The sequence below is a fragment of the Phodopus roborovskii genome, unplaced genomic scaffold (assembly GCF_943737965.1).
Source record: "Phodopus roborovskii unplaced genomic scaffold, PHOROB, whole genome shotgun sequence".
Classification (NCBI taxonomy): Eukaryota; Metazoa; Chordata; class Mammalia; order Rodentia; family Cricetidae; genus Phodopus; species Phodopus roborovskii.
In genome coordinates, this window is record NW_026125064.1 from 92,733 (window position 1) to 117,615 (window position 24,883).

The 24,883-nt window shown below is 47.1% G+C and overlaps 1 protein-coding gene and 1 long non-coding RNA gene across 2 annotated transcripts; one reads left to right on the forward strand and one right to left on the reverse strand.

Annotated features, from left to right (window-relative positions):
• Positions 1-1,652: 1,652 nt before the first annotated feature.
• Positions 1,653-24,140, reverse strand: LOC127225602 (RNA cytosine C(5)-methyltransferase NSUN2-like). The gene is given in 21 exon segments (XM_051189095.1): positions 1,653-2,000; positions 2,003-2,139; positions 2,425-2,464; positions 3,526-3,664; positions 3,921-4,001; positions 4,447-4,582; positions 5,109-5,201; positions 5,471-5,652; positions 7,968-7,999; positions 8,002-8,063; positions 8,460-8,590; positions 9,154-9,227; positions 10,913-11,043; positions 12,177-12,251; positions 14,285-14,477; positions 15,691-15,775; positions 16,398-16,469; positions 18,767-18,872; positions 23,095-23,199; positions 23,763-23,920; positions 24,019-24,140. Coding segments are annotated over 21 exon segments (2,262 nt in total). The 5' UTR covers positions 24,109-24,140; the 3' UTR covers positions 1,653-1,860.
• On the forward strand, positions 2,025-2,840 carry LOC127225613 (uncharacterized). Its single transcript, XR_007834832.1, has 2 exons — positions 2,025-2,161; positions 2,610-2,840. It is a non-coding gene; the product is annotated as an uncharacterized LOC127225613 (long non-coding RNA).
• Positions 24,141-24,883: the final 743 nt, after the last annotated feature.

A 24,883-nucleotide genomic window follows, 5' to 3' on the forward strand; every position in this document is an offset into this window, starting at 1 on the left:
TGACCCTAACTAGGCCTCACTGCTGCATCTCCACGCCGTTATTTGGCGCTGGCTGGTGGGGTAGGAAAAAACTCAAAAAGAAAGTCTTTAAAGACCTCCCAGTAAGACACCAACATCTGAGGGAGAACAATGGCAAGCAGAGGACTTCAATGAGCAAACCTGCTACCACGCAAGGTGACAGCAAACCAACAGTAACATGAGCCCGGGCACACTGCCTGTCGGGTTGGACACAAAAGCACAAGGTCATTCTACCAAACAACTAACCCACACCCTGTAAGGGAAGACATCACAAGACAGGCAGCCTGGGCAGCACTGGCTGAGGATGTCACCGTGCCATTTGGCAGTGAGGTGCTTCCAATGGTTATGGCTCAGCGGCCTTCTAGTCTCAAGGTCATACACGTAACTAAGACCCATTTGTAGGAGAGACTCACGGTTGCTACAATTCTCCCTCCCGTGGCAAGAGGAACATAAGCAGAGTCTACCCCTCCTAGGAGTCCGATGACAAGCTTCAACTCCACAGTTCTACCTGGTTCATTCTGGGGAGCCAGTGCCAAGTCTTTAACCAGCAGATGGCTTTCCCGCAGCCACTTAGGTGGAGGGGCCCCCACCCTGGCCTTCTCCAGCCCCACCCTGAGACTGTTACAATGTGTCATATGGTATAGCTGGACACTCAGATGATGGTCCTGTGACCCTCCCCCAGGGGATGTCAACAGTCAACAGGCCCAGCTGGAATGATCTTTTGTGACTATAACAGATGCTCAACAGCACAGTCCAAGTACATTACATACACAGGAAGGAAATTCTACTCCAAGAACACTGCCTGGACAATGAGTAAGAGGCAGACATTGCAGACAGTCATAAGCAGGTGTCATGTCTGGCCCACATGTGTGCACACTGATCAGGAATATTCGTCAGCTGTCAATTCTGAGCATGAGGCTGTTCAATACCAAGGGCTGACAGGGAGAGCTGCACAAAGCCCTCCCTCTGGACATGGTCACAGCACTGCTGGGAAGGGTAAGTGTGAGCAGCTATCACACCTGGAAGCCAGGCAGGGGGCTGCACAGCTCCATCCTGCTCTGCCTCTCCATTCTTAGGCACGGAAAAGTTGATGGCTCAGCCAGCAGAGGTTGGTTCTGTGCTAACGCCAAGTCAAGGATCCAGCACATCAGTCCAGTCTGTAGTACCTCACGGAAGCAGGAAGCCTCTCAGGACACACTGGCCAACAACTCCATGGTAGCCCTGCTTCAATGCTTACACCAGAGACAACAAGGCTTGGCTTTCTCTCCCGTTAGCCAACTAAGAACAAATTAAAAAGTCACATACAGACACGTCATCATAATAGCTCTTTATTTCATGACCCAAGTAAGCGCAACCCCACTTAAAGCACCAGCTAGGTAAGCACAGAACTGTCCCCCACAACTACCATCATGATTCACCAGTCTTCACTCCAGGATCGCTTACTTCACCCCTTTACCACAAAGGCACAGAAGTCACCTGAGGTCTCAGGCGACAGACAGCATCACCGCATGGCGCACCAATGTGCAGTCCAAATGTTATTAAAGCATAGAGTCATCTCCTAAAGAGTTGTTGTTTTTACTATAAATAAAATTTAAAAGACTAGGCCAATACTGGCCCAACAAGGGACCCAATTTCTGCAAAGGCTGTTTCGCATCAGCCTTTAGTAGCAGAAACATGGATCCAATCTGCCAGAGCGACTCCTAAATGCTATAAAACAACTCTCCCGAGACTGTTGCCACCAACCCGTGTACAGGCCCCAACAATACACTTCGCAGCTAAGGACATTTTGGATTTCATCTCCAGCAGCAAGGGACGCTGGCAGTTCAGTGTGTGGAGACATCTTCACCGGGACGGCTCAGCTGCTGCTGGGTCACCAGTAACGGTGTCTGGGATGCAGGCATCTTGTGTTGTCTGCTCGGCACCCTCATCGTTTTCAGGCTGCTCTGGGCTGGTTACACTCTCATTGGTAAGAATGACCCCATCTTTTTCTTTTCTCCCAACACCTCCAAGCCCATCATCCTGAGATAATGAAGTCGCTCATTCTTGGGCACAAAAGTTCGAATAGAAGCCTTTCCCCGCCACCCACACAGCACAATGGGGCACTGGAGGGCATCTGGATTCCTGCCAACAAAGAAGGTCCCATGTAAGCATTCAGCATCCCATTGGCTACGCCTAAGGACAGACGTGCAACTTCTCAAAACAAACAAAAAGAACAGCTGTACCCAACTCCTCCAACTCCTGCCACGGATGCAATCAGTTTGTTGTTCCTCCCACTCTGGAACTCCCCAAAGGGCAAAGCCTGAAGATGCTGTAGCTGGGACCCTCCTGCCCTTCCCTCCAAGTTTTGGGTTACACGTGACCTACAGCATCTAGTTACTCATCCAACAGTGAGGCATATACACTTACGCAGAATCCGGTTCATACTTCAGCACAACACTTCCCTTTGCTGGAGGAAAAGAGAAACAGTTGCATGTACCAAGGCTTCCACTTAGTGGGTACAGCTAAGATGTATATGCTGTTCTTCAGAGGACAACTCTCAGTGAGGCAGGAGGGCGGAGGCTTAACTACTGGTCAACTCTGAATGCTCCTAGGTCCAGCCTACAGTGACCTGAGAATTGCCATGTCCTAACCTGAAGGCTGGGGTCTGGGCTTTGATCCTAGAACCCAGAGTGTGAGGAAGGAATCAATTACTACAGGGTGTCTTCTGACCTCTACATGCTCACTATGGCACATACATGCCAAACCATCAACGAGAGACATAAAAGAAACCTTCATCTAAGATTTAAAAAAGAAATATAAAGTTCCCGTTTCTTTTTAAATAACCTCTGCTTTGAAAGGAGTTGGAGTGGAAGATAAGAATGTCTAAACTCCGCATTCCTGTGGCTCACACCAGGGTGAGACAAGGCTGTATAAGCTCAGAAGCACGCAGCTGCAGAGAGAGCTGTCTGTACACTCTAGCAGACACTTGTGAGAAGAATGCAAACAAAGGAAAAAAGAGGCTTGGCAAAGACATCACCACCATGACCTAGTGACTTAATGCATTAGTTTAGGAGCTGTAAGAGGATAGTTAGAAACCAAGGCTGCCTGTAGGTCTCAGAAGTAACAGAGGAACCTGAACCCCAGAAGCCTACAAGATCGGTAAGAGTCAAGAGGTGGGCCACACAACCAGGACCCCAGCACTTTATAAACTCAGGGGGTGCTGCCTAGTAGTAGTAGGGTAATACAGAGACAAGGGAAAAACTCCCAAAGAGGAATCGAGTCTTTCATATGAAACGACAAGAATTTGCATAAGGCCCATTTACAGCCTCTGTAACATTAAGTCATCTGCAGGTTAACGTCCTGTCCACAGCTGTTACTCATATTGCTTGCTGTGCAGCCAAGGATGACCCTGAACATCTGACCTTCCTGACTCAGGTCCTAAGTGCCCAGTGTATGTAATTTATGGGGACCAAATGGGGGCCTCTGAAGGCCACACACACAAGGCAGCCTCTGGGTCCCTGCACTCACCCAGGTCTTTGACTTGACTGTAGGCCTCACTGCTGAGTTTTCTGAAGAACGGGTTCTCCTGCGTCAACAGGGTCTTCACATCTTCCATGGACACAGTGATGATTCTTGAATTAATAAACGGATACAATGTATATATCCCCTGTAAGAGAAGGGAAGGAGGGAGAGGAGAGAGACAGAGAGAGTTGTGATCCCATGAGGGCTTTGCTATGAGATTCATGACTTGACTGAAGTCTCTCCCCTGGGTCAGGGCCCTAGAGGCACCCAAGGACCTCTTTCTTAGGAGGCCTGGTCAGCTTCAGCAAGTCTTGAAGTACTGAAATCTAATGACGTGCCGTAAGTCCCTCTTTTGGCTGTCTCCACACCACCATGGCTAGGACTTTCCATTTCCAAATTACCTCCTGTGCCAAACGGAACGCACAGTCAAACTCTTCGCCACTGTTATTGCGACACCAGACTTTTATCCCGGTGTTAATGACCTGGAAGTTAAAAGTGAGATGAAACAGGAATTAAGGACGGACAATTGTTTGCTGCAGCCTCTTCCACTGCTGGGTAACCGGCTGCCTACGAGCAGCTTTGGAAAGCGATGGAAAGCGATGGCCCCTTCTGGAACTGGTTTCCAAGAATCAACTCAGTTCCAACTGCTCATGACAACAATTAAACACAAGAGTAAGTCACACATGTCTCTATGCATCAAAACAGAGGCACTCAGGGTCACTGCCGCAACAGCCCAGCATACCCAAGAGGAGCCGAACAAGGCAGTTCACCACAGCACTGCTAGGAAGCACAGCCACTGGGCTCAAACCCAAGGAAAACTGTCTTGGGAGAAAACAAAATGGGGGCACTGCGACCTGCCCCCCCCCCCCCCCCGAGAAAACCGGCGTGGGTATGCACAGCTCTGCTCGTGCCTCGACGCGCCCTCACCTTCATCTTCTCGCTGTTGTTCAGCAGAACATTCCTCAGCTCCTTGGAGACCATGTAAAGCTGCCGCTTCTTCCCTTCTGTAGTTCGAGTCAACAAATTCATCCTCGGGAAGGAAGGATCCAAGGCGTAAAACTTCCTGTCAACGAAGCGACACGGTTTACACAGTCAGCCCAGGACAGACACCTCCGAACCTCACTTCCAGACATAGTCCAGCTTGTCTCAAAGCACAAGCAGGGTGTACCTGCAGGACAGCCAGGCCAAGGGCTGTTCCAGGAGCAGCTCTCTACCAATTATTACTCCGATGACAAGGAGCCCAGACTCCCACACTAGGCCAAACATTAACACTTTTACAGTCCATGCTTTTCTGTCCCTGTGCAAGGTAATTCCACCAATACCCAGACTGACACTCTTCTCCATTACCCAACAAGAGCAGACTGGGAGCAGTGGCCACTGCCTCTACACGCAACCGAGAGAGAGGAACCAAACTGGGTCCCAGTTGACTGCTCTTCTGCCGCCCTCAAATGCGGGTGGTAAGGCTGGCACGCCTCTTCAGTGCTATCCAGCTCTAAGCTGCGATCAGGAGGAAGGGTCTAACTTCAAGACACCAGCTGTATGCGACTGGTGATGCATTTAAGGTGGGATTCAAGCGGCAGAACCCTTACTCAATAGGCGGGAACAAAGGGTCATCTTCAGGAATGAACACAAATGGATCTTCTTTAAATCCAAACAACTTCATTTTCTTTGATGGAGGAGGGCTGGGGAGGGAATATGGAGGTGGTAAGGCCATCAGCAAGTATGGCAGGAGCATCCACCCCACAGCACTCTGCCTGCCCCACCCAGCACCCGGTCCTGAACTGTAGAGCTGAATCCCAGTCAACACCGAGTGCTGGAAGCAGCTGTGGGTGCTCTCTAACCTGCAGAGCCTAACTCACAATCTGTGCTATGTCCTCGGTCCCTGGAAATTTCCACGGCCGAGGCTCTGGGATTCCATTTAGTTTACATGCCCAGATGTGGCTTTCCTCACCCACACACGCCATCTTTCTTCTCATTACACTCTGTGTTCTCGGTGCTATGTGTCACTTCTGAGCCACCAGCTCCGGTGGTCAGCTGCCCGTCCAGTTCTGAGGGGTCACCAGGATTCCTCTCTGTGGTTCCCACACTGCTGGATGCTCTGGTCTCCCTGGGCTCTGAAGATTTACTCTGCACCTGTCGAGGGGAACAAGTTCATTTTCACAATAAAGCAACAACACACTTCACCACTGTAAGAAATTAAAGCTACCATGTTTATGTCAACCAGATGTGCTTTTCTATGGCATTAGACATTTTTGAGTTTGCTCTTTCAATTGAGGTTTGCAGGCTCTGTTCACGTGGAGGTGACTGAGAAGAGATCCATGAAGAACACCAAGGCTGCCCTTGGCAAAGGTCTACTGAGTCAGCCTGCTCTTACTCATTAACCTTGTGCCTGCTCTGGGTAAGGCACAAGTTCAAAAGAAAGTGAGATTGCTAACCAGGGGCACATGAAATTTAACCAAAAGGGGGGTGTGTGGGAACTGCTCCAAGGGGTGAGTAATTAGGAAGAACATTCTTCCAAGGCTTCAGGAACTGGGGGAAATGAAAAAGGGGAGCAACCACAATATACAACTGGCTTGGAGTAGAAGCAAAAGGTTTTAGTTACATGTTGAAACTTACAAGTTTCTTAGTATTCTAGCTCACCTGCCCAACAGGCACACAGCCCAGGACTCAACCACTAGCAACACCAAACAATCTACAAAGCCTTTGTGCATGTCAGAAGATCTGTAAGACTGGAGCTTCCAAGGGGCTGGAGAGATGGTTCAGGGATTAAGAGCATTGGCTACTCTTCTAGAGGTCCTGAGTTCAATTCCCAGCAGCCACATGGTGGCTCACAGCCATCTATAATGAGATATGGTACTCTCTTCTGGCCTGCAGGCAAACATGCAGGCAAGACACTGTATACATAATAAATAAAATCTTTAGAAAAAAAAAAGTGTATCTTCCAATTCCACCGTCAGATTACAATTTAGGATGCTACTGTACTGTGCAGGCAAGTTCCGAAGTCACAGCAACAGTGTCAAGAGACTGCTCCAACAGCCCACTGTAAGTGTTTCTGAAAAGACACAGCAGTGTCTATGTCTGTGGCTGTAATTCTGAGTGTTCTCTGTTCCCCAGGACTGACTAGTAAGACACAACCTGACGAGAATCGTACCCCCAGCAGTACCCCAGCTCTCTCTCCCACACACACACACGCATATGCACAGACACGCATGCACATACACAGAAACGGGGGTGGGGGCAGACATGCTAACATGGAACCCTGCAAATGACAGCTCATCCAAGGGGAAAGGCCCCATCACACTGCAGGAGTGGGAAGCCTGAGGCACTTCAGTGCAGGCCCATCTACAGCACACTCACAACAGCACTGGACTGTTCCCAACAGCGCAGAACCACCAGCTAGCTATGGGTCCAGAGCATGGGGAAGAAAAAAAAAAAAACGCCACAAGTACAAACAAAGACGCAATATTCTCACAGCACACACTGCTGGAACTGGACACAGGACAGACTCTAGTTTCAACCCCAGCTCCAAAGAACTAATTAAATGCATGCCACTGTTAAAACACACTGTAAGACACAAGGCACCCTGCTACTAAACCTAAATGACTCTGTGGAAACAGCATTTGAAATATATGGGCATAAGTAAAATGCCCTAGTTAATTTTACTTCTTTTTTTTTAAAGCACAGTACTGGAAAACAAAGACTGCCAATGGCTGGCATCCTACCTCTATCAGGAAAGAGAACAGTTCTAAGCTTTACTCCCAAGGAGTTAGGATGGCCCCAGAGTTAGGTCCCCACCCTCAAAGTGAGGACCTTCCTAGCCTACAAAATTCATGGTGACACCTAAAAGCACAGGGTCTCTGCCTTCTCTGGCTGAAAACTGGGCCATCTGTAACTGTAGCCAGAGAAGGCTGCAATCCTTTGAGAAAACAGTTCCTTTCTGTTTTTTTCCAAAGCTGAGCAGTTTTAGTCCTAATCCAAGATTGATCTTGAAACAGATGTTTGCGCAACAATTCCAGGCCAAAGTCTCATTTATGAGTCACAACCAATGGCTGGACTAACAGAGAGGAGGGGAACAACATTAAGAGAGGGACCACATATGGGGCCTGGGAAGGCCATGAGACAGCACTTCCCGTGACTGCTCACTGATGACCAGCACATAGAGAGGACAGAACGAACCCCTACCCTATGGTGTAGGACACTGGATGTCAGATTACTCCAGACTCAGAGCCCCTATTCCTACGCATTATCAATCTCATATCATCCCAACTGCTGTTACATGAAATGCAGATGAACCCCCCTTCCTTTACGCTTAGCCTCTCTACACATCCCACTCCTCAAAGCCTCCACCTGCATTTCAACTGAACCAACTCTTACAGGTCTTGTCTTGTTTCAAGAGCAGTAAGGTCAAGTGTTCCATTAGATAGATGGTTTTGGATTTAAACCCTTACCTTTGGCTGACGCTTATTCCATGGCATTGATGCTTTTTGACCAACACTGCCACAAAGAAGCCTCCAGTGTTCTGATGATGTGGTAGTATCCGAAGGCTAGAACAGTACATGTGTAAGACGTCATGTAAGTGATCTCATTTCCCCCTACCGCAGATACTCAGCTCCTCTCACAGAAGAGCTCCCACTCATATGGTCTTTGAAAAGTCGATGGAGGGAACAGGGGCAGATGAGGGCAAACACACAAAAAGGAGGAATGAATAAGAGAGACAGTGCGAGCATTTCTGGAACTATCACAATGAAGCCAAGCCATCACTTTGTACAATCACTACACACTAATGAATGAGGGGTGAAAAAGCTCATGCAGTTTCCAAAGCATCAACTCTGAGATTCTAACCAGTTCCAGTATTTGTAAACACTGGTTGTAGCAACCAATGGGCACCAAGTTCACCACCTCCATCTCCCTACCACAAAGCCTGCAGCGCCCACACTTACCATCGCTCTAGATGCATAGCCCGTAGTTTTTCCAGGTCCTTTGGTGGGAACATAGTAGGTCGAATTTGTGTGTGCCTGCCCTGGGGAACCTCATCCCAGCCTGCAAACCACTGCCCATCTCTAGTCATGACCTGCAGAGAGACCAGCAGCACTACTCCAATGAGCAGCTTATCAATGCACAGGGAAAGGCATGAGATGAGCTCCCCACACAGCACAAAGGGTACTATATCTGTCTCTCCAGAGAAAGACTATTTGCAAACATAATGCTAAAACATGCTTGGCAAATAACTTATAGCATCTTCTAGAAATACCAAAATACCTTCACCCCAAATCCAGGATAAACACCACCAAACTCACTGCCCAGGTTATTTATTTACTTAAAACAAAATAAAACAAATCTCTTCCTGTTTGGGCAGGAAGGTCAAAGGGGAACTGTTTTGTTTATAAAAGCAAGGTTGAATTGAAACCCCCACGCCCATCCCATACTCATCAAGGTGTTAATCTATGGGCATGAGAGCAAACATAGGTTTTATATGGGGAACAAAAACACATGAAATCTAGCATTTGTCTTTAAATAGAGTCTGTGTTGGGTACTGACTCACAATACCCACACTTAATGTCTTCCAACACTTGTGACTCTTAACCCCTTCAGGCGCCCTGCTCCTTTGAACTGAAGCCCTCACCGCAGGATTACCTTCCACTGGGAGACTCCAGGCATCCACTTCAATCCTGGCAACTCGGCAGATACGTCAGCTAGCTCAAGAGCACCTAGGGAATAAACGAAGAGAACCCCACAGGCTGTCACACTACGCCCACTCAAAGAGACACAGCAAAGTCCATGCAGTGTGGTTCCAGCATGGTAGGAATGTCCAGGGAAGGCAAGTCCATTGACAGAGAGCGGCCTGGAGTAGGCCTGGGAGTGAATGCTAATGGCCACAAAGAACCCTCTTAGGGTGCAACAAATGACCTCAAACTGGACTGTGGTCATACTCAGCTGAGTAACTTTACTAAAAGTCATTTACCTGTATTCTTAAAATGCAAATAAAAATTCAATATACACCCTGGTCAGGTGATCTGCGTCTTCATGCCCTTCTGTCTAAAACACCCCAGAATGAAGTTCAACTATAAAGTTTTACACCCTGGGGAGTTTTTTAAAGTTGTCTTACAGCAAAGCAGTGAGAACACACTCTGATTCTGCTGTCTTCCACAGTGACGTTGTAGGACGCTGTACGGTGGGGGCATCAGTCATCATTTAACCAGCTATCAATACAGATGTGTGGAAAACAACAAACTCCCCAGAGAAGCAGCGAAGACCCCAAATAACTGATAAACAAACTAAAGGATCCCCAAGGGGATCCTACACCTACAGGGGCTTTTACAGAGCAGCCTGCTAAGAACCTCCCTCCTTCAAAGCAAACACAAGTTCTCCATCCAGGGGTGCCAATGTATATGACTACAAAGAGCAATATATTAAATCTCAGTCTACAGGACTCAGCCGAGGAATGGCTGCACAACCCAGACCAATCAGGGCTGTAACACCCCAGGCAAGGGATGGCAAGTGCGCTCCCCAAGTTATGTTGAACTTCCTCCATGTTCCTGAGAGTGGCATACTGGTGGATATGACCCCTAAACATAGAGAAAACCTACTGCTTGCTTTCGGAAGAAAGCTAACACTTCAGTCAAATGCTAAAATGCTATTTTGGAATAGTTTGAAAATGCTGCGTGTCACATGGCTTAGTGTAATTCAGTGTGCTAAGACCTTACAACCAGTGGGATGGGTACTAACAAAACAACCATAGGTCTGGCAAGGACATGACGCAACTGGAACCCACGTACAGGATGTACAATGATGCTGTCAGTACAAAGAGCAGCCCTGTAAGTCCTCAACACAGGAAGAGTTACCAGAGAGTTCAGCAAACCCCTTCCAGATGCACATCCCAAAGCACCGAGAGCAGGCTGTCTAGGAGACTCTCAACACACCATGTTCACAGGCCCCTGATGATTCAGTGAGCACGGGGGAAGTCAAACAGGCTACTGGGTACTGCTCAGCTTACACGCGGAATGAAACCCTGACAGCACACAAGGCTGTCATGAGAAGACAGCTACATTATGACCCACCTGCATGAGGACCCTAGGACCAAAAGTCCAGAGGGAAAAAACCCAAGTGGGGGCAACAGGGCTGGTGGCAGGGGGGACACAGCGACTTACTTGGTTTTGTAGACTGAAGAAGTAAGATGGACAGTGGTGAGAGCTGCACAGTACTGTCAATCCCTAACATGCTGTGCTGCAGTTAATGGGACCACTACCTTACTAAACACCTTTACATGCACCAATGTCGAAAGCAATTCACAAAATTTGACAAATGTATCACAGAAACCAATTAAACACACATGCAAATAATCAGGACCCCCACCCTGTGCTGTCCCCTAAGGGCCAGCACCACACATGCTCACCGTCACTCTTCTCCAGCAGGGCTGCTATTACAGCTTCGTCCTCGACTGGGTTCAAGGAGCATGTGGAGTACACCATCCTGCCCCCTTCTGCCAGCTGCTCTGCACCTCGAGTTGCAATCCGGAGCTGTAGGCTAAGGGAGGACTGCAGGTTAAAACAGAGCATGGGCCGTAGAGCACCTAGTTACCTGTCACACACGGACTATGGTAAGAAACGAACAAAGCACTTGTCCAGGTTGCAAACTACAATTTTATGGAAGCCATTTGTGTTCACTCTTTAAAAAGAAATCTACTTTTATAGTTTTTTTGCTCAGCTACATTTCTCAACAGCTTAACAAGAAAAATACAACATATTTGGAGAATTTCTCTAGGAAAACTCTCCAAATTTATTCACATAAGAGATACAAACTCTTTCCTCCAATCTACAAAACCAGTAGCATTTAATAAGCAAAGTTAAATTATTGGCAGTCAGTTTTTACTAGTCTACTAGACCATCCCACTACACACTGAAGGACATGTGCTCATATTAAAAGAAAAAAAGACCAAGCAATTTAGAAAGAGCCATCGAAAACGCTGTGTGTGAGCTAAAGAGATGGATGGCTCAGCAGGCAACAGCCCTGGCTGAGGACTTGGGTTTGGTTCCAACACCCACATGGTGGCTCATGACCATCCATCCATAACTCCAGTCCCAGGATTTAACGTCCACCTCCGACCTCCACAGGCACTAGGCACACATAAACGTGTGCACGAACACACGCAAAAAAAAAAAAAAAAAAAAAAAAAACCACATGAAATTAAGAAATAAGAGAGAATGCCACACACAAACAGGGCAATACAATAAGCACTAACAGATGCTACCATGGGAGATCAGTTAGTTACAGTGGAGGAAACACATGCTTCCAATGTCATGTGAGCCGGGCATGAAAGGCCATTTAAATAAATATGCATCTTGATGGAATAAAAATAACAGCTACTATGCTTAAAGGCTCTAAAGCAGTGGTTCTCAACCTTCCCAATACTGCAAGCCCTTAATGCAGTGACCATAAAACTGTTTCATTGCTACTTCATGACTGTAATTTTGTTACTGCTCTGAACTGTAATGTAAATATCTGATATTCAGGATATCTGGTAACTGGCCCCTAAAGGGTTGAGAACCATTGCTTGGTAAACTCTCATGAGGCAGCTATTAACTGTGGCTCCAGGTGCCACCCATAGATGGTCAGTCAGGAAATGATACCCATGTTCCGAGTCTAACCAATTTGCTTACCCATGGAGCTGCAAGCTGTTTAAGGTGGTCCATTTCTTCCAAACATCAATGTTTTTTCTCATGGTGCCATCACCACTGGAAAGAAAACATATAACAAACTGAATTCCTGCCTGGGTAGATGTTTCGCAGCCATGTCATATCCTAGCTGAACTGCAAAGCAGGGACTGTGAAATCTCACTATAGCACCTCTATCCTCATAGCAGACAAAGCCAATTCCCAAAGCAAAGACGGATGGACAGAGTAGAAAGCCTCATCAACTCTAAGAGACTCCTTCCATGGGAGAAGCCTTCCATAGGCACAGTGTTCCCGAGAAAACAAGATCTAGGTGTCTTTGGAAGTGAGGAGGAGAACCAATTCTAAATACAAATCCATTTGTTTTGTGCACATGTTACACATACACCCTGAAGATAATTACAGGCCATTCTGAGTATGCAGTGTTTTGGCTGTGACTTGTCACTTGAGTTCAGGTGTGGTTGTTCACTTGCAGATCTGACAAAGACTCACAATGCGTTGGCTTTTGAAGCAAATTTATATTTTCAAATTAGGGGATGTTCAGCCTGCACCAGCAGCACTAATCTGTATACTTAGAACACAGACAGGTCTCTACATAAATGCTATTTTAGAAAAGGGATTAATAAAAAAAAAAAAATGACATTTTAAAACCACAATTATACTTGCAAAGATTTTGCCACAGCAAATTCAACCAAGCTGATTCAACGCTATTACCAACTTTCTCACTGCTTCCATTGACTTGGTGAAAATTAGCTGCACGTGCATTTTTCAGGACAGGCTCACATGGTTCAAAAGTTCATCTGCCATGGTTCGCTGCTGCCCTAGCAAATGACCCTGCATCATCTCTCTGGGACTCATGAGCAGGTTCACAAGATTAGCAAGACCTGACACCATAATTTCAGGAACTTCTTCCACCTACGACCAAATGTTTATTGATATGCTGATTACATACCCCCCCCCCATGGTTTTTGGAGACCCCTGGCTGTCCTGGAATTACTCTGGAGACTAGGCTGGCCTTGAACTCAGAGATCGGCCTGCCTCTGCCTCCCGTGTGCTGGGATTAAAGGTGTGTGCCACCACCCGCCAGGTGGTTAAAGAATATTGTAACCAAGGAAATGAGAGAATTTATGCTTCATGAATTTATGATGCTTCACACAGAACGTTACAAGTTTTACTGACCATGCTCTAAGGTAGTCCATGCCTTAAAGTTCATACATACAGTTCTAAAGTTTCAGTTTCCATGCACTTTCACTCAGCCACACTTAAGTGTAGCAGCTATAATTTCAAACTAAGTTCCACTACCAGCACAAACATTTAAGAAAATGTCATCCTTCTGAAGAGGGTCCCTAAGCCCTCAGATGGGCTCTCTCCTGCAGACCCTGTGCTCTGGTCTCCACAAATCCAGTTACCCACGTGGGTTTTCACCTACTTCTGAACTACATCTACAACAGAATAGGGTCTAACATTTCAGTCATTAAATTCGAAGTATTGGTATGTAAGTAAAATGAGAGTTTCAGTTTCCATTCCTAAGTTTCTTTCACTGAACTAAGTAAGAAACTGTAATAGAAAAGACTAATTTTTTTTCTTTCTTTTGGTTTTTCAAGACAGGGTTTCTCTGTGTAGCTTTGGAGCCTGTCCTGACACTCAATGAGCAGACCAGGCTGACCTTGAACACTCAAGAGACCCACCTGTCTCTACCTCTGAGTGCTGGGATCAAAGGTATGAGCCACCATCTCTCAGCCTACCCCAACATTTTTAATATGCACACTCTAAGAAGAGAATACCTGGGATGCAAATGGATCCAGTGATATCCTGAAATACATCCGTGTGTGTGTGTGTGTGTGTGTGTGTGTGCGCGCGTGTGTGTGCGCGCGCACGCGCGCGCGCGCATGGCTGAATGTCAAACAAATGTCACCTCTCTTCTAGAGCCATTTATCACTGTTTTATCCCATCAACATGACACTCTTTCTCCATATTCATGGCCACAGTAACCATGCACACCACCCATGTTCATGTGTTGTCCTTTAGTCTAAGCTACATGTGACTGGACTTCCTGATAGATTTTGGGTTTTCTGGCCTCTTAATAATATAAATACCTGCAGGGAACATCACATAAAATTCGGTCATAGAAGAGAACCTCTTTCCTTCCGTCCACATCTACTGTGAGTCTAGGGATGCTGGATGCATCATGGTTCACCACCATAATGCAGGGGCTGCTCAGCCTTTTGGCCTGATGAACGAGCAGATAGCAGCGCTTGTTGTCCACATCATTTGCGATTACAAATCCCTCTAGGAACATAAAATTGTAGTCAGGTGAGATGTGGCAGGAGAATCATTCCCTGAAACACATAACCATAACCTCTGGTCGGCAGGTGAGAAAGAAAGTTGTGAGATGTAAGACCCGAGATCAAGATTTTCTAGAAAAGGGGAAAAGAGCTAATCATTGGAGCGTGGACTTCATTCATAGGAGCCCAAAACTATCAAAACCTCCTGTCTCATTTCTTAACAGCTACTACTTTGTCCCTGTTGAGCTGTCTTATGTTAACTAATGACTTCTCTAAGATTATTACTTATGAGTGAGATGAGGAGAGAAAGGCAAACAACACCCAGCCCACATGCCAGAACTCGGCTCGAGAATGAAGATCAGGTTTGGGGTAAGGTCCTGTCACCTTAGCCCATCAAACAACCCCTGGGATATGGTGTCTGGTGTCCCTGCTCGTTTCTGGTTCCTCTCACATTTCAGCAAAAGAGACAAAATAAGCTGAACAGCATTTACAGCCAGGACCATTCTTCCCTATGTCGAGGAACATAAGATATCAGGGACACAAAAGTAAACTGCTCTTGGCAGCTAAGCAAGCCCTTTACCAAAAACATGGAAATCATTAAAAATATGTAATACAGATGCTTTGGGGGGGAAATTGTTATCTATCAACAAAATGAGGGCTTAAGAAAACACAAACAAGGGGGGAAAAACACCCCCAGTGTAAGTATGCAAGCAAAACAAAACTGGGGCTGGGCAGCTTCTAAAAACCAGGAAGCAGGCGACACTGGCAGACTGCAGAAAGAGCTGCCACCTTCTGAGCGCTCTGCTGCCTCCCCACCCCACTGCGCATCACAGCCCAGTTCATATGTGGCACCTAATGCTGCCACGACCCACCGCTGAAAGGTGAAGGGATCTGAATGGAGGGGGACTGGCAGCAACAGCCACGAACAAGCCACTGCGCCTCTCCTATGGCAAACCCTGAACAATGCCCAGGTGTTATGACCCACATTTAAAAGTGGTCTGTGCAGGCCTGACAAAACGCCTGCCCATTTCCTATTAGCGCACACAGACAGGGTCAGTCTGTTCATGATGACTTCAGAACTTGTCAACATGGTATGCGACCTTCGGTATAGTCACAGGCAACTTCGCAGCTCAGGAGGCAGGAAAGGGGAGGAACTTTCCTCACCCACAACCCACCAGAATGGTTTCTCTGCCCCACCCCCACCCCCCAGTGATTACCTGGAAATGGGACACTCATGTCTGCGTGCAACATTTCAATTAACTGTGTGGTCTTGGATCCAGGGGCTGCACACATGTCTAAGATCTATAAAAACCAAACAAGAACGTGCCACTTTTTAAAAGCTGTAATACTCTACATTTGATCTTAAGCCATCTTGTGAGTCATTCTAATATGCTGACTTGCATTTCAAGACCTAAATTACAGAGAATGTTCTCTACCCATAAAACCAAGAAGTCACACGATGAGAGAGACATGGTCCCCACAGGGATGAGAACAGAACGGCACTGCGAGCTGTACAACGGGGAACAGGAATCATCCCAGCATGACACTGAATGTCACTCCACAGCCGGAGCCCATGCTCTTTCACTTCCCCCCTTTTCCTCATCTGCTCCCAGACGGGTGTGTGGACAAAGCCAATTTACTTCAAAATTATGCAAGGGTGTCCCCCACTAATGAGCTCCATGGAGTCAATGTGATTAGGACAACAAGATCATAGAAGGTTGTATCTGTATAGTTAATTTGCTAAGTTAAAAAACCCTTTAAATTCACGTGTAGCTCTGTCTATTGTAAGAAAGAAGACAAAACTAAAAACTACAAAAGCTTATAACACACCTTTATCAGAAAAGGCTAACGCCTGAGGGTTCGAGAGAGGGTTCAGCACCACCGTACCCGCCCTCCCTGCCGCCTTCTATCTGGTACACTATACCTTATGATGGGGCTCAACGTTGAGCAGCAGTGGAGGAATCATGCTGACAGCCTCCTGCCGGCTGATGTTTCCCTTGGGGAGAAAACCAGGGACAATAAGAAAAGCAACACGTCAAATCAGGCACCTTTCGAGGGCATTAGGAAAAGGTCCCATAATCTTCCCAAGACAGGAACATCTCTACAAAACTGTCAGTGAGGAGAGATTTCTGAATTAATGGATAGTCACTTGCTATCTAACTAACAATAACCTACTAGCATCAAAGTTAGAATGTGAAATATGATTCAGGAGGTTGGTACCACAGTCTAGGTCCTTTCAGGCATAGGGTTTGGTGATGTCCTCAAGGGTGGTCTCCTATCTACAAAGCAGCAGGCAGCCAGGAGCCAAAATTTAGTGTAGGAAAAAATTGGTCTTCAGACAATAATCCTCCTGTCCTCTGGGTCAGCTTTTATCAGGGACCCTCCATGTCCATTATCTAGATCTAAGCAACTCCTTGTGGAGACATGACGTCAGCTACTGATCCCATCCATCCTTTCAACAACTAGTACCACTCTCGGGTTGCTTTCATGAGGGCTCAGGAGCGGGCAGACACAAGAGACACACTCAGAGACAGACTTGCAGAGATAGACCAGCACCGCCTCAATCACAACTCCACCAACAGCCTGCAAGCTGTGTGGGCTGTGTGCACGAGCCACCAGCTTCGGCCAAGCGCTAACACATGACAAGCCAGGCATATGACAGTCAGAACTAACATCAGAGTTGACATCTGCACCGACCACTGCTCTCTTGTTTGGACAGCAGTGACTCTGCGGCATTTTCATTAGCTCACCCAGGCACACCGACTCTAAGCTTCTGGTTTACCCATGTGATTCCGGTTTGCAAAGCCAACTCTGCTGAGCTGCACAGCTCTTACTACCTAGGTCCTGATAAAAGCTGGAAGCCTTCCTTCCACATAGCCACCTCCCCTACCACAATACCCACCCGTTGCCCACCTCTAGACCCCAAAGCCTCTGCTCTACTCAAAGCACACACCTGATGCTACCAATGGTTTGCTAATCTTTTATGGAGCCACAAACTTGGTTGGGTGATGGGAGATGTCAGTCTGTAAAAACGTTTCTCATATTGGTTAATGAATAAAGCACTGTGGCCAATAGGAAAGCAAGATAAGCGGGACTAGGAGACAAGGAGGATTCCGGAAGTAGTAAGAGGGAGTCAACATGTAGAGACTTGAGAGAACAGAGGTCTGGGCCCTCTCTCTGGCAAGGTCTGGGCCCTCTCTCTGGCAAGATAAGACCACGTGGAAGTACTTATATTAATAGAAATGGGTTAATATTTAAGACAGAACTAGCCCTTTAAGAAACTAGTAACTGGCCAACAGCCTTATATCAAATGCAGTGTCTCTGTGTGTCATCTGGAGCTGGCGCAGCGGGTGGGAACAGGCCAACGGGAAAAAACATACACTTAACAGATGGGGAGCTGTGCACAGCCCAGTACAGACAGAGTTGTGGAAGCTCTCAACTCTTACTACCAGGGAGGGAAAGCCAAGACAAATTTATATCCTCTACTCTTCTGACAGAAAGCCATGGAGATAGGAAACAGCTGTGAAGTGGGACAGAGGTAATGGCGTCAGGAAAGAAGAACTATGGGAACCACAGCAATCTCTAAAGCTTGCTGAACAAGCAGCCCACTTTGTAACTGGTACAAAATGGGTCACTTGACCAGAAAGAGGTGGACAAGAAGAAGAGGTGAAACTCCTGAGTTAAATGTGAAATTAAAGACCTCAAAAGAAGGAAAAGGGAAGCTACAGGGAGTACACTTATCAGCTACATGAAAAGACAGTGCCTGTTCTCTGCCTACAGACCTTGATGACTGAAGCTGTTCACGGCAGCCTGGAAGGACTGCAGCTACGAGAACCACAGCTGCACTTAGCTACAAGCATTTGTTTTCACGGGCAAAAGTCAAACATAGGAAAACCAAATAAGTGTGAAATTAACAATGCCATTAAAAAGGAAACTGGACAACGTCCATAGTCCACTAATCTGCCTTAAAATCTTGTCCTCCACGTGCATGACAGGCAAATAGAATGCACATCTAAGAAAAGGGTTATATACCAAACAGGTGGACCATGAGTGATTGCCTAGTCCTGCACTCGCCACATTAATCCACAAAGAGGAGACAGTAAGACAAACTGAACAGTGACAGGCGAACTTACTATCTTCAGGAGTCCATGACTGAGACAAGAGCAGTTTGGCCGACATGGAGAAACTGAGACTAGCAGGGCTTGACTGTGCCCGGTCCCCCATGCAGTGGAAGGTCGCTGACACTGCGCCTTGTGCTTTCAGGCCCCCAGTGCACCCACAGAACCGACTTACACACTCTGTCTCGCTGACCAGGAACTGATGGAGTTTGGCCAGCAGCGGGGACTTCCTCAAGATCTTTCGACTCAAGTTTGTGTGCCAGGCAAGCCCTTCAGGGTACCTAAGTGAGGTGAGCCCAGAGTTAACCACCATTCTCATACAATAAGGCATACATGTGCAAGCGGGCATTTAAATGTTTGACAAACATCATCACCACTTTCTTAGATTACTTTCTATTTCTACACAAAGCAGTTTTACAGGGCAACAAGATAGAGGCCCACTAATGCACTCACTTTTAACTCCCAGGCCGGGGTGACCTAGAGACTGAAGGACAAAGTCTCTCTCGACGTCTGTGTCAATCTCTGAACATTCTATCTTTATGAGGTCAGTGACTGGGAGAGGTATCTACACTTGGCCTGTACCTATTTACTGGTCTGCAATGACAGAAATGAGGGCTCTGATGTGACCCATAGCACAGTGCTCACCACACCCAGTTAACTCGACGTAAAATTAAGCAGGCGAGACGGTGATCAACGTGTGTGTCATTGCTGTCATGCATGCAGCATGACAATGAACTCCGTTAACAATGCAGGGTCACAAAGGTTCTACGTATCAATCTGTAGCCATGGTAGCAGCCGGGACAATGAAATAAGGCTGACCGGAAAACAGACACAAGTGACAGATTTAAAGTTGGGAGTAACAAGAACAAACAAGTTTCCAACATCTTAAAGCCCTATTCAAGATTCCCGTAATAAGATTAAGATTGCCGTAATAAGTTCTGTCTACTAAATTATGAAAACAGGACTGAGTGTGGATTTCTCACACAGAACCCTCCACTTACACAGTACTTTTAAGCTATGTTCGATTTATCAGGCAGTTAAACAAAAAACTGAGGTCACTACAGGTAGTAATATAGATACATGTGCGGTTTTGGCTCCTAAAGTTGTATTTCAAAAATCATCTGGACTACTGTGTTACCTGAAACACAGAGAAGCAACATGCCAACTATTATATAATTTCTGGCAACCCCCAACTTGCCTGTGTCCAATGACAGTAAACTGTACAAATCGCCAGGTCACCAGAGCGTCATTATGAACACCATATACCACTCACCAGAGCGTCAGTGTGAACATTTACCAGAGCATCAGTGTGAACACCATATACCATTCGAGTGTCAGTGTGAATGACATCCATATACCACAACCCAGAGCATCAGTGTGAACATTCACCACTCACCAGAGCATCAGTGTGAACATTTACCACTCTCCAGAGTGTCAGTGTGAACATTAACCACTGTCCAGAGTGTCAGTGTGAACATTTACCATTCACCAGAGCGTCAGAGTGAACATTTACTACTTTCCAGAGTGTCAATGCGAACATTTACCACTCACCAGAGCGCCAGTGTGAATGCCATATACCAGAGCCTGTTAGTGTGAACCACTCAGACTTACTAGAAATAACTGAATTTTCATTTCAAGTATGGGAGCAACCTGCACATCGTTTGAGTGAACAGCTGCTTCCTAGGTCCTATGGATCAGTTTCTAGTACCAATAGTTAAGGTGTAAGTTTACAATAAGCTTCAAGGTCTCCTATAGTGAGCCTGGCAGCTACTGATCTCCTAAGTAAAATGTTTTAAACTTCCAAATAGCTAAATGCAAAACTGAAAATGAACAAGAAAAAAAACAAACAAAAAAACAAACTGACCATATATCTTTAGAGTAGCCAGCAAAAAAAATATATATATATATAAATAAATTAAGATAGGATTTCATGTAGCTTTGGCTGCATTAGAGCTCCCTACATAGACCAGGCTGGACTTAAACTTCTGATTGCCACCGAGTCCCAAGTGCTGGGATCAAAGGCTTATGCTATCTCACCAGACAATGGCAAATATTTTAAAACATGTACTTTTAAGACCAAATAATCATGAACAGGTGTATTTGTTGCGAAATAATCTTTTTGCACACCATGAAAATATGTCTTTGCCAAAGCACCTTTTGATTGGTTTACAAAAAAGCTAAGTGGCCTGGCCAATAGCTAGATAAGAAAAGAGGTTAGGCAGGTCTTCCAGGGACAGACAAGAGAGAGGTCTGGGGAAAGAGGACAGGATTCGCCAGTGGAAGCAGAGGAGAGGCAAAAGCCCAACTCCCATGGCAACACATAGATGAATAGAAATGGGCTAAGAGATAGTGGGACAAGCCTAAGCTACAGGCCAAGCTTTCATAATTAATAATAAGTCTGTGTCATTTTTTTATGAGCTGGCCGCCCAAAGAAAAATCTGCTGACATGTAGTTGTTTTAAAATCAGTGTCTTAAAGGGTTTTAAAATCCATTTGAAGTTTTATGAAAGACAGAAGCAGCACTATCTTTTTATATTTGGCCAGAGAGAATACCCTGTGGCTGGCTGCATTTTGAACAGAACCACAAGTCCCAGAAAGCTGCTGCCTTACTGCTGAGATTTCCAAGTATCCAACACTAACATGTAAACCTGATTAAATAACCCATTGATAATGGGAAAAGCTATTAATTAGGAACCAAAGCATTCAGTCTTTCTTCATACCCTAGCTGTGTTCAGAAAACTAAGCACTTAGCAGTAGCCAGCTGCCGGCCACTGACAGAGATAGAGACACTCTGACCTTCCCCACCTATCGTGACCTTACTCTGAGGGCTTTGGAAGGCTTTGCCCCATGCCCGTACACGACTGCAGAAAATGAGTCGGGAAAGCAACTTTGCCATTTGCTGCAGTTGGGTGCTCAAGGGCTGTTCAAAGAGTCTGACTGTAAAGTAGAGAACATGGTGACTACAACAGCATGCTGAGGCCAGCAGACAGAGGGTTTCTCATCTGCAAAGCCTCCCTGCCCAAGCACTATTCAAGGTTTACAGAACAAATGTCTCCAAGTGAGACGTAAAGCAGTAACTCCACGGGAAACTAAGGTGCCAGAAGCCCCTACATCAAGCAATGTACAAACACCACTACCACCAGTCTCAAACCAAGACTCAAGGAGAAGTTAGGAAGAGGCCAGTCAGCTGGCCAGCTACCAGGGGGAGGAAGGCCAGACACTGAGAAGACTCCATACCTTAGCCAGTCAATGACCAAAGCAGCCGAGACACAGCTTCTGTTCTGACTCACTACAACAGACTTGAACTGCACTACAGCAGCATGCTCGAGTCATTCTCCTATGTATTACTTCCCGGATTTTAAAATCTAGTCCAAACACATAACCCGGGAGCCGGGTATAATGCTTCAGGACTCTTACTCTGCAGCAGTGACATTAGGTTTGGATCATTGTTGCACATAGATTTTAGCATCTGATATCCAGTACTCCTATCGGTGAATATGCTGTGCCTAACTATGCTAAGGACACAGAAAATCTAAATGGCCCGTGGAAAAGGACATCTATATTCCATGATTGACAAAGCCCTAATCCTGGGTTGTGACCACAAAAGGCTACCTAAAAATAAAAAATGACATCAATTTACAAATAGTCAAAATGCCAGACATGGTGGCACAGATCTTTAATTCCAACAGAAGGGAGTCAAGGTGTTCATTCTCTGTGAGTTCGAGGCTAGTCTGGTCTACAGAGCAAACCTAGACCGGCCAGGAGCTACAAGAGACCCTGTCTCAAAATAAAAGGCATAAAATTGCCCAAATCTACAAAGCTACCAGAAAAGACTTTACTAAATTCACCCTTACACAGCAATGACATAAAAAACTTTTTGTGTGTATGAAAATTCTATTCCCAAATCCGAACTATGAGACACACATAATTTTAAAAGTCTGTAAGTTTGTCCATTCACTGTACGGAGCACTTTCGGTATTGCATGAGGCATCCTACACCTTAGCCTCCAGGGATCACAGGACAAGGAAGTCCCATCATGGGACCATGGCCGCTGGACACACTGAAGACTGAACCTGCCTGAAGGCTGTGTGGGGAGACACTGGGACATAAGCCACACCAGCCCTCGTCGAGGCTTTGCCAAGCAGAGTCTCTCTCCCTTTCTTAATGGAGAACATCTACCCGGGAACTCTCAATGGGAAACTCAAGTGGGTTATACACATAAGTGAGAAAAGTCACTCAGGAACATCAACAAAGAGGCTAGACCCAAAAAACCAGCTGACGGAACTCTGTGTGGGAAACAGGACTGACAAGGGTGTCACTTATGAATGTGTGCACACCAGTCTGATGTTAGTAAAAGCACCAGGGAAAATAACTTAAGATGCTGGAAAAGCTCACCTAGGCTCTTTATGTCAACATCGATTACAGAGCTGAGAAATGCATCCAAGGGATAATAATATAAATAAATAGAATAGAAAACCAAGATGAGGGAGGATTTTGTACCAACCAGCTTAGAGGCTGTGGAACTTCAACTTTCTGTCCATCTACCTCCAGGTCCTCCAACTCCTTAAAATACTTGTTCTTCAAGCAATGGAGAATCTCTTTTGCATGGCTATGAAAAACAAAACAAAAGTAATTTTCCATAGTGGCCTAAAACTCTGAGTTGATAAAATTTAATAATTTTAACGCTAAAAACATTTTAAAACTAAAACCAACTCCGAAATGTTCCTTCATCATCCAGGGGTGTGCAGCCTTCTAACACTGTGACGCTGTTAATTTATAAGAATTCAATTTGCAGAGCACCAAAACCGATTTAACTAAATCCCAAACCTCTGTAGTTTGCTGCTTTGCGTTGGGCGCACAGGTTGAACACACCTTAAAAATACGGTAATGAAATACTGCATTTCTGCCCTGCTTCATTTTCACTTGGAGCAAATCTGGGGGATTGTGTACAGTAGTGGGCGGGGAGAAGAGGCAAAATTAGGCGCCACAAGTTTTGCATGTTCCTCATTGGGCGCATCAACTCGCTCACCCGCAGGAAGCAGTTTCCTAGTCATGTTCTGATCTTCCACCTGCAACGCCTATGCAGCCCAGGCTGCTCCCCTGCACCCCATCTCCCCCTCCAGGGCCTGATGTCCACACCACCCCCCACCAGGAAAACCACAACAGACTTACCTTTTGTAACCGGTGATCCTCAGCGTGGCCGGGAGGGGCTCCCGGAGTGAGTTCATGAACTGGTCCCACTCTCCCTCGGGCACGATCTTGAGTTCTTGATAGTAGTGCTCGAAGAGCTTGTTCTCCTTGATGATCTCGGGGTACCCACCTTCCCAATCCTGACGGGGGAAGCCAGGGGTGAGCGAGCCCCCACCCCCGCTAACCCGGCCCACGAGCAAGCCTGCACGCCCGAGCCCACGCTGTCCCCGGTGCCTACCGCCTGTCCGCGCTTGCTGCCGCCCTCGGTGCCGTCCTCCGCGCCCTCAGGCTGCGGCTGCAGCCGCCGGCCCCTCTCCCGCCGGCCCATGGCCCACGCGGCTGCACCACGCGGAGCGCAGACAGCGAACCAGCACAGCCAGCTCGCACGCTGCACTTCCGGCTGCTCCCCAAGGACCCCGCGCAGGGTCCTAGCGGGGGCAGTCTAGAAATATGCCTTGTAGGATGCAGCTCTATCCTGCAGGAAACGCACACGAGGAATGGGTGATTGTCCTTCAGGGAACATGTGTCCCCCACGGCAACCCCCACGGCAACTGAGCATGCATCAACCCGTCTTGCGCGGAGCCCAGGCACCTGCGTGGACGACCTGAGAGCGGCGCGTGCGCAGAGAGGAGGCGGGGGGGGGACTGGAGAGGCGTGGTTTCTGCGGGGGCGTGGCCTCAGGGTGCAGAGCGGGTCGCAGAGGGAGGCTCTTAGAGCAAGGGGCGGGGCCGTAGTTGTGTAAACTGGACTGTGGGGCTCGGCTGGGGCTCCGGCTGCCGGGCACGCCCTTGCGGACTTGGACCTCGCCCTCCCTCCACTCGGGGATGCGAGCCAAAGGAGCCCTAGGCCAATGGGTAGCTCTTCCGGATCGCAGGGGGCCCGAGGGAGGGGCTGGGCTCTCTGCGTAGGCAGGGCTCTCCGCAATAGGCCTCTGCTTTGGAACCCCCGCGGGGAGGGCGTTGTCTGGTGGTGTCAGCTTGTCGTCCAGTCCCCGCCCGAACAGGTGGCTCGCCCCTCCCCTGGGCAGGTACGCGCTGCTGGGGCGCTGGCTAGAGTGGGCCGCTCTGCGCCCTCCTCCTGGGCTTATATGTGGCCCCACTTGG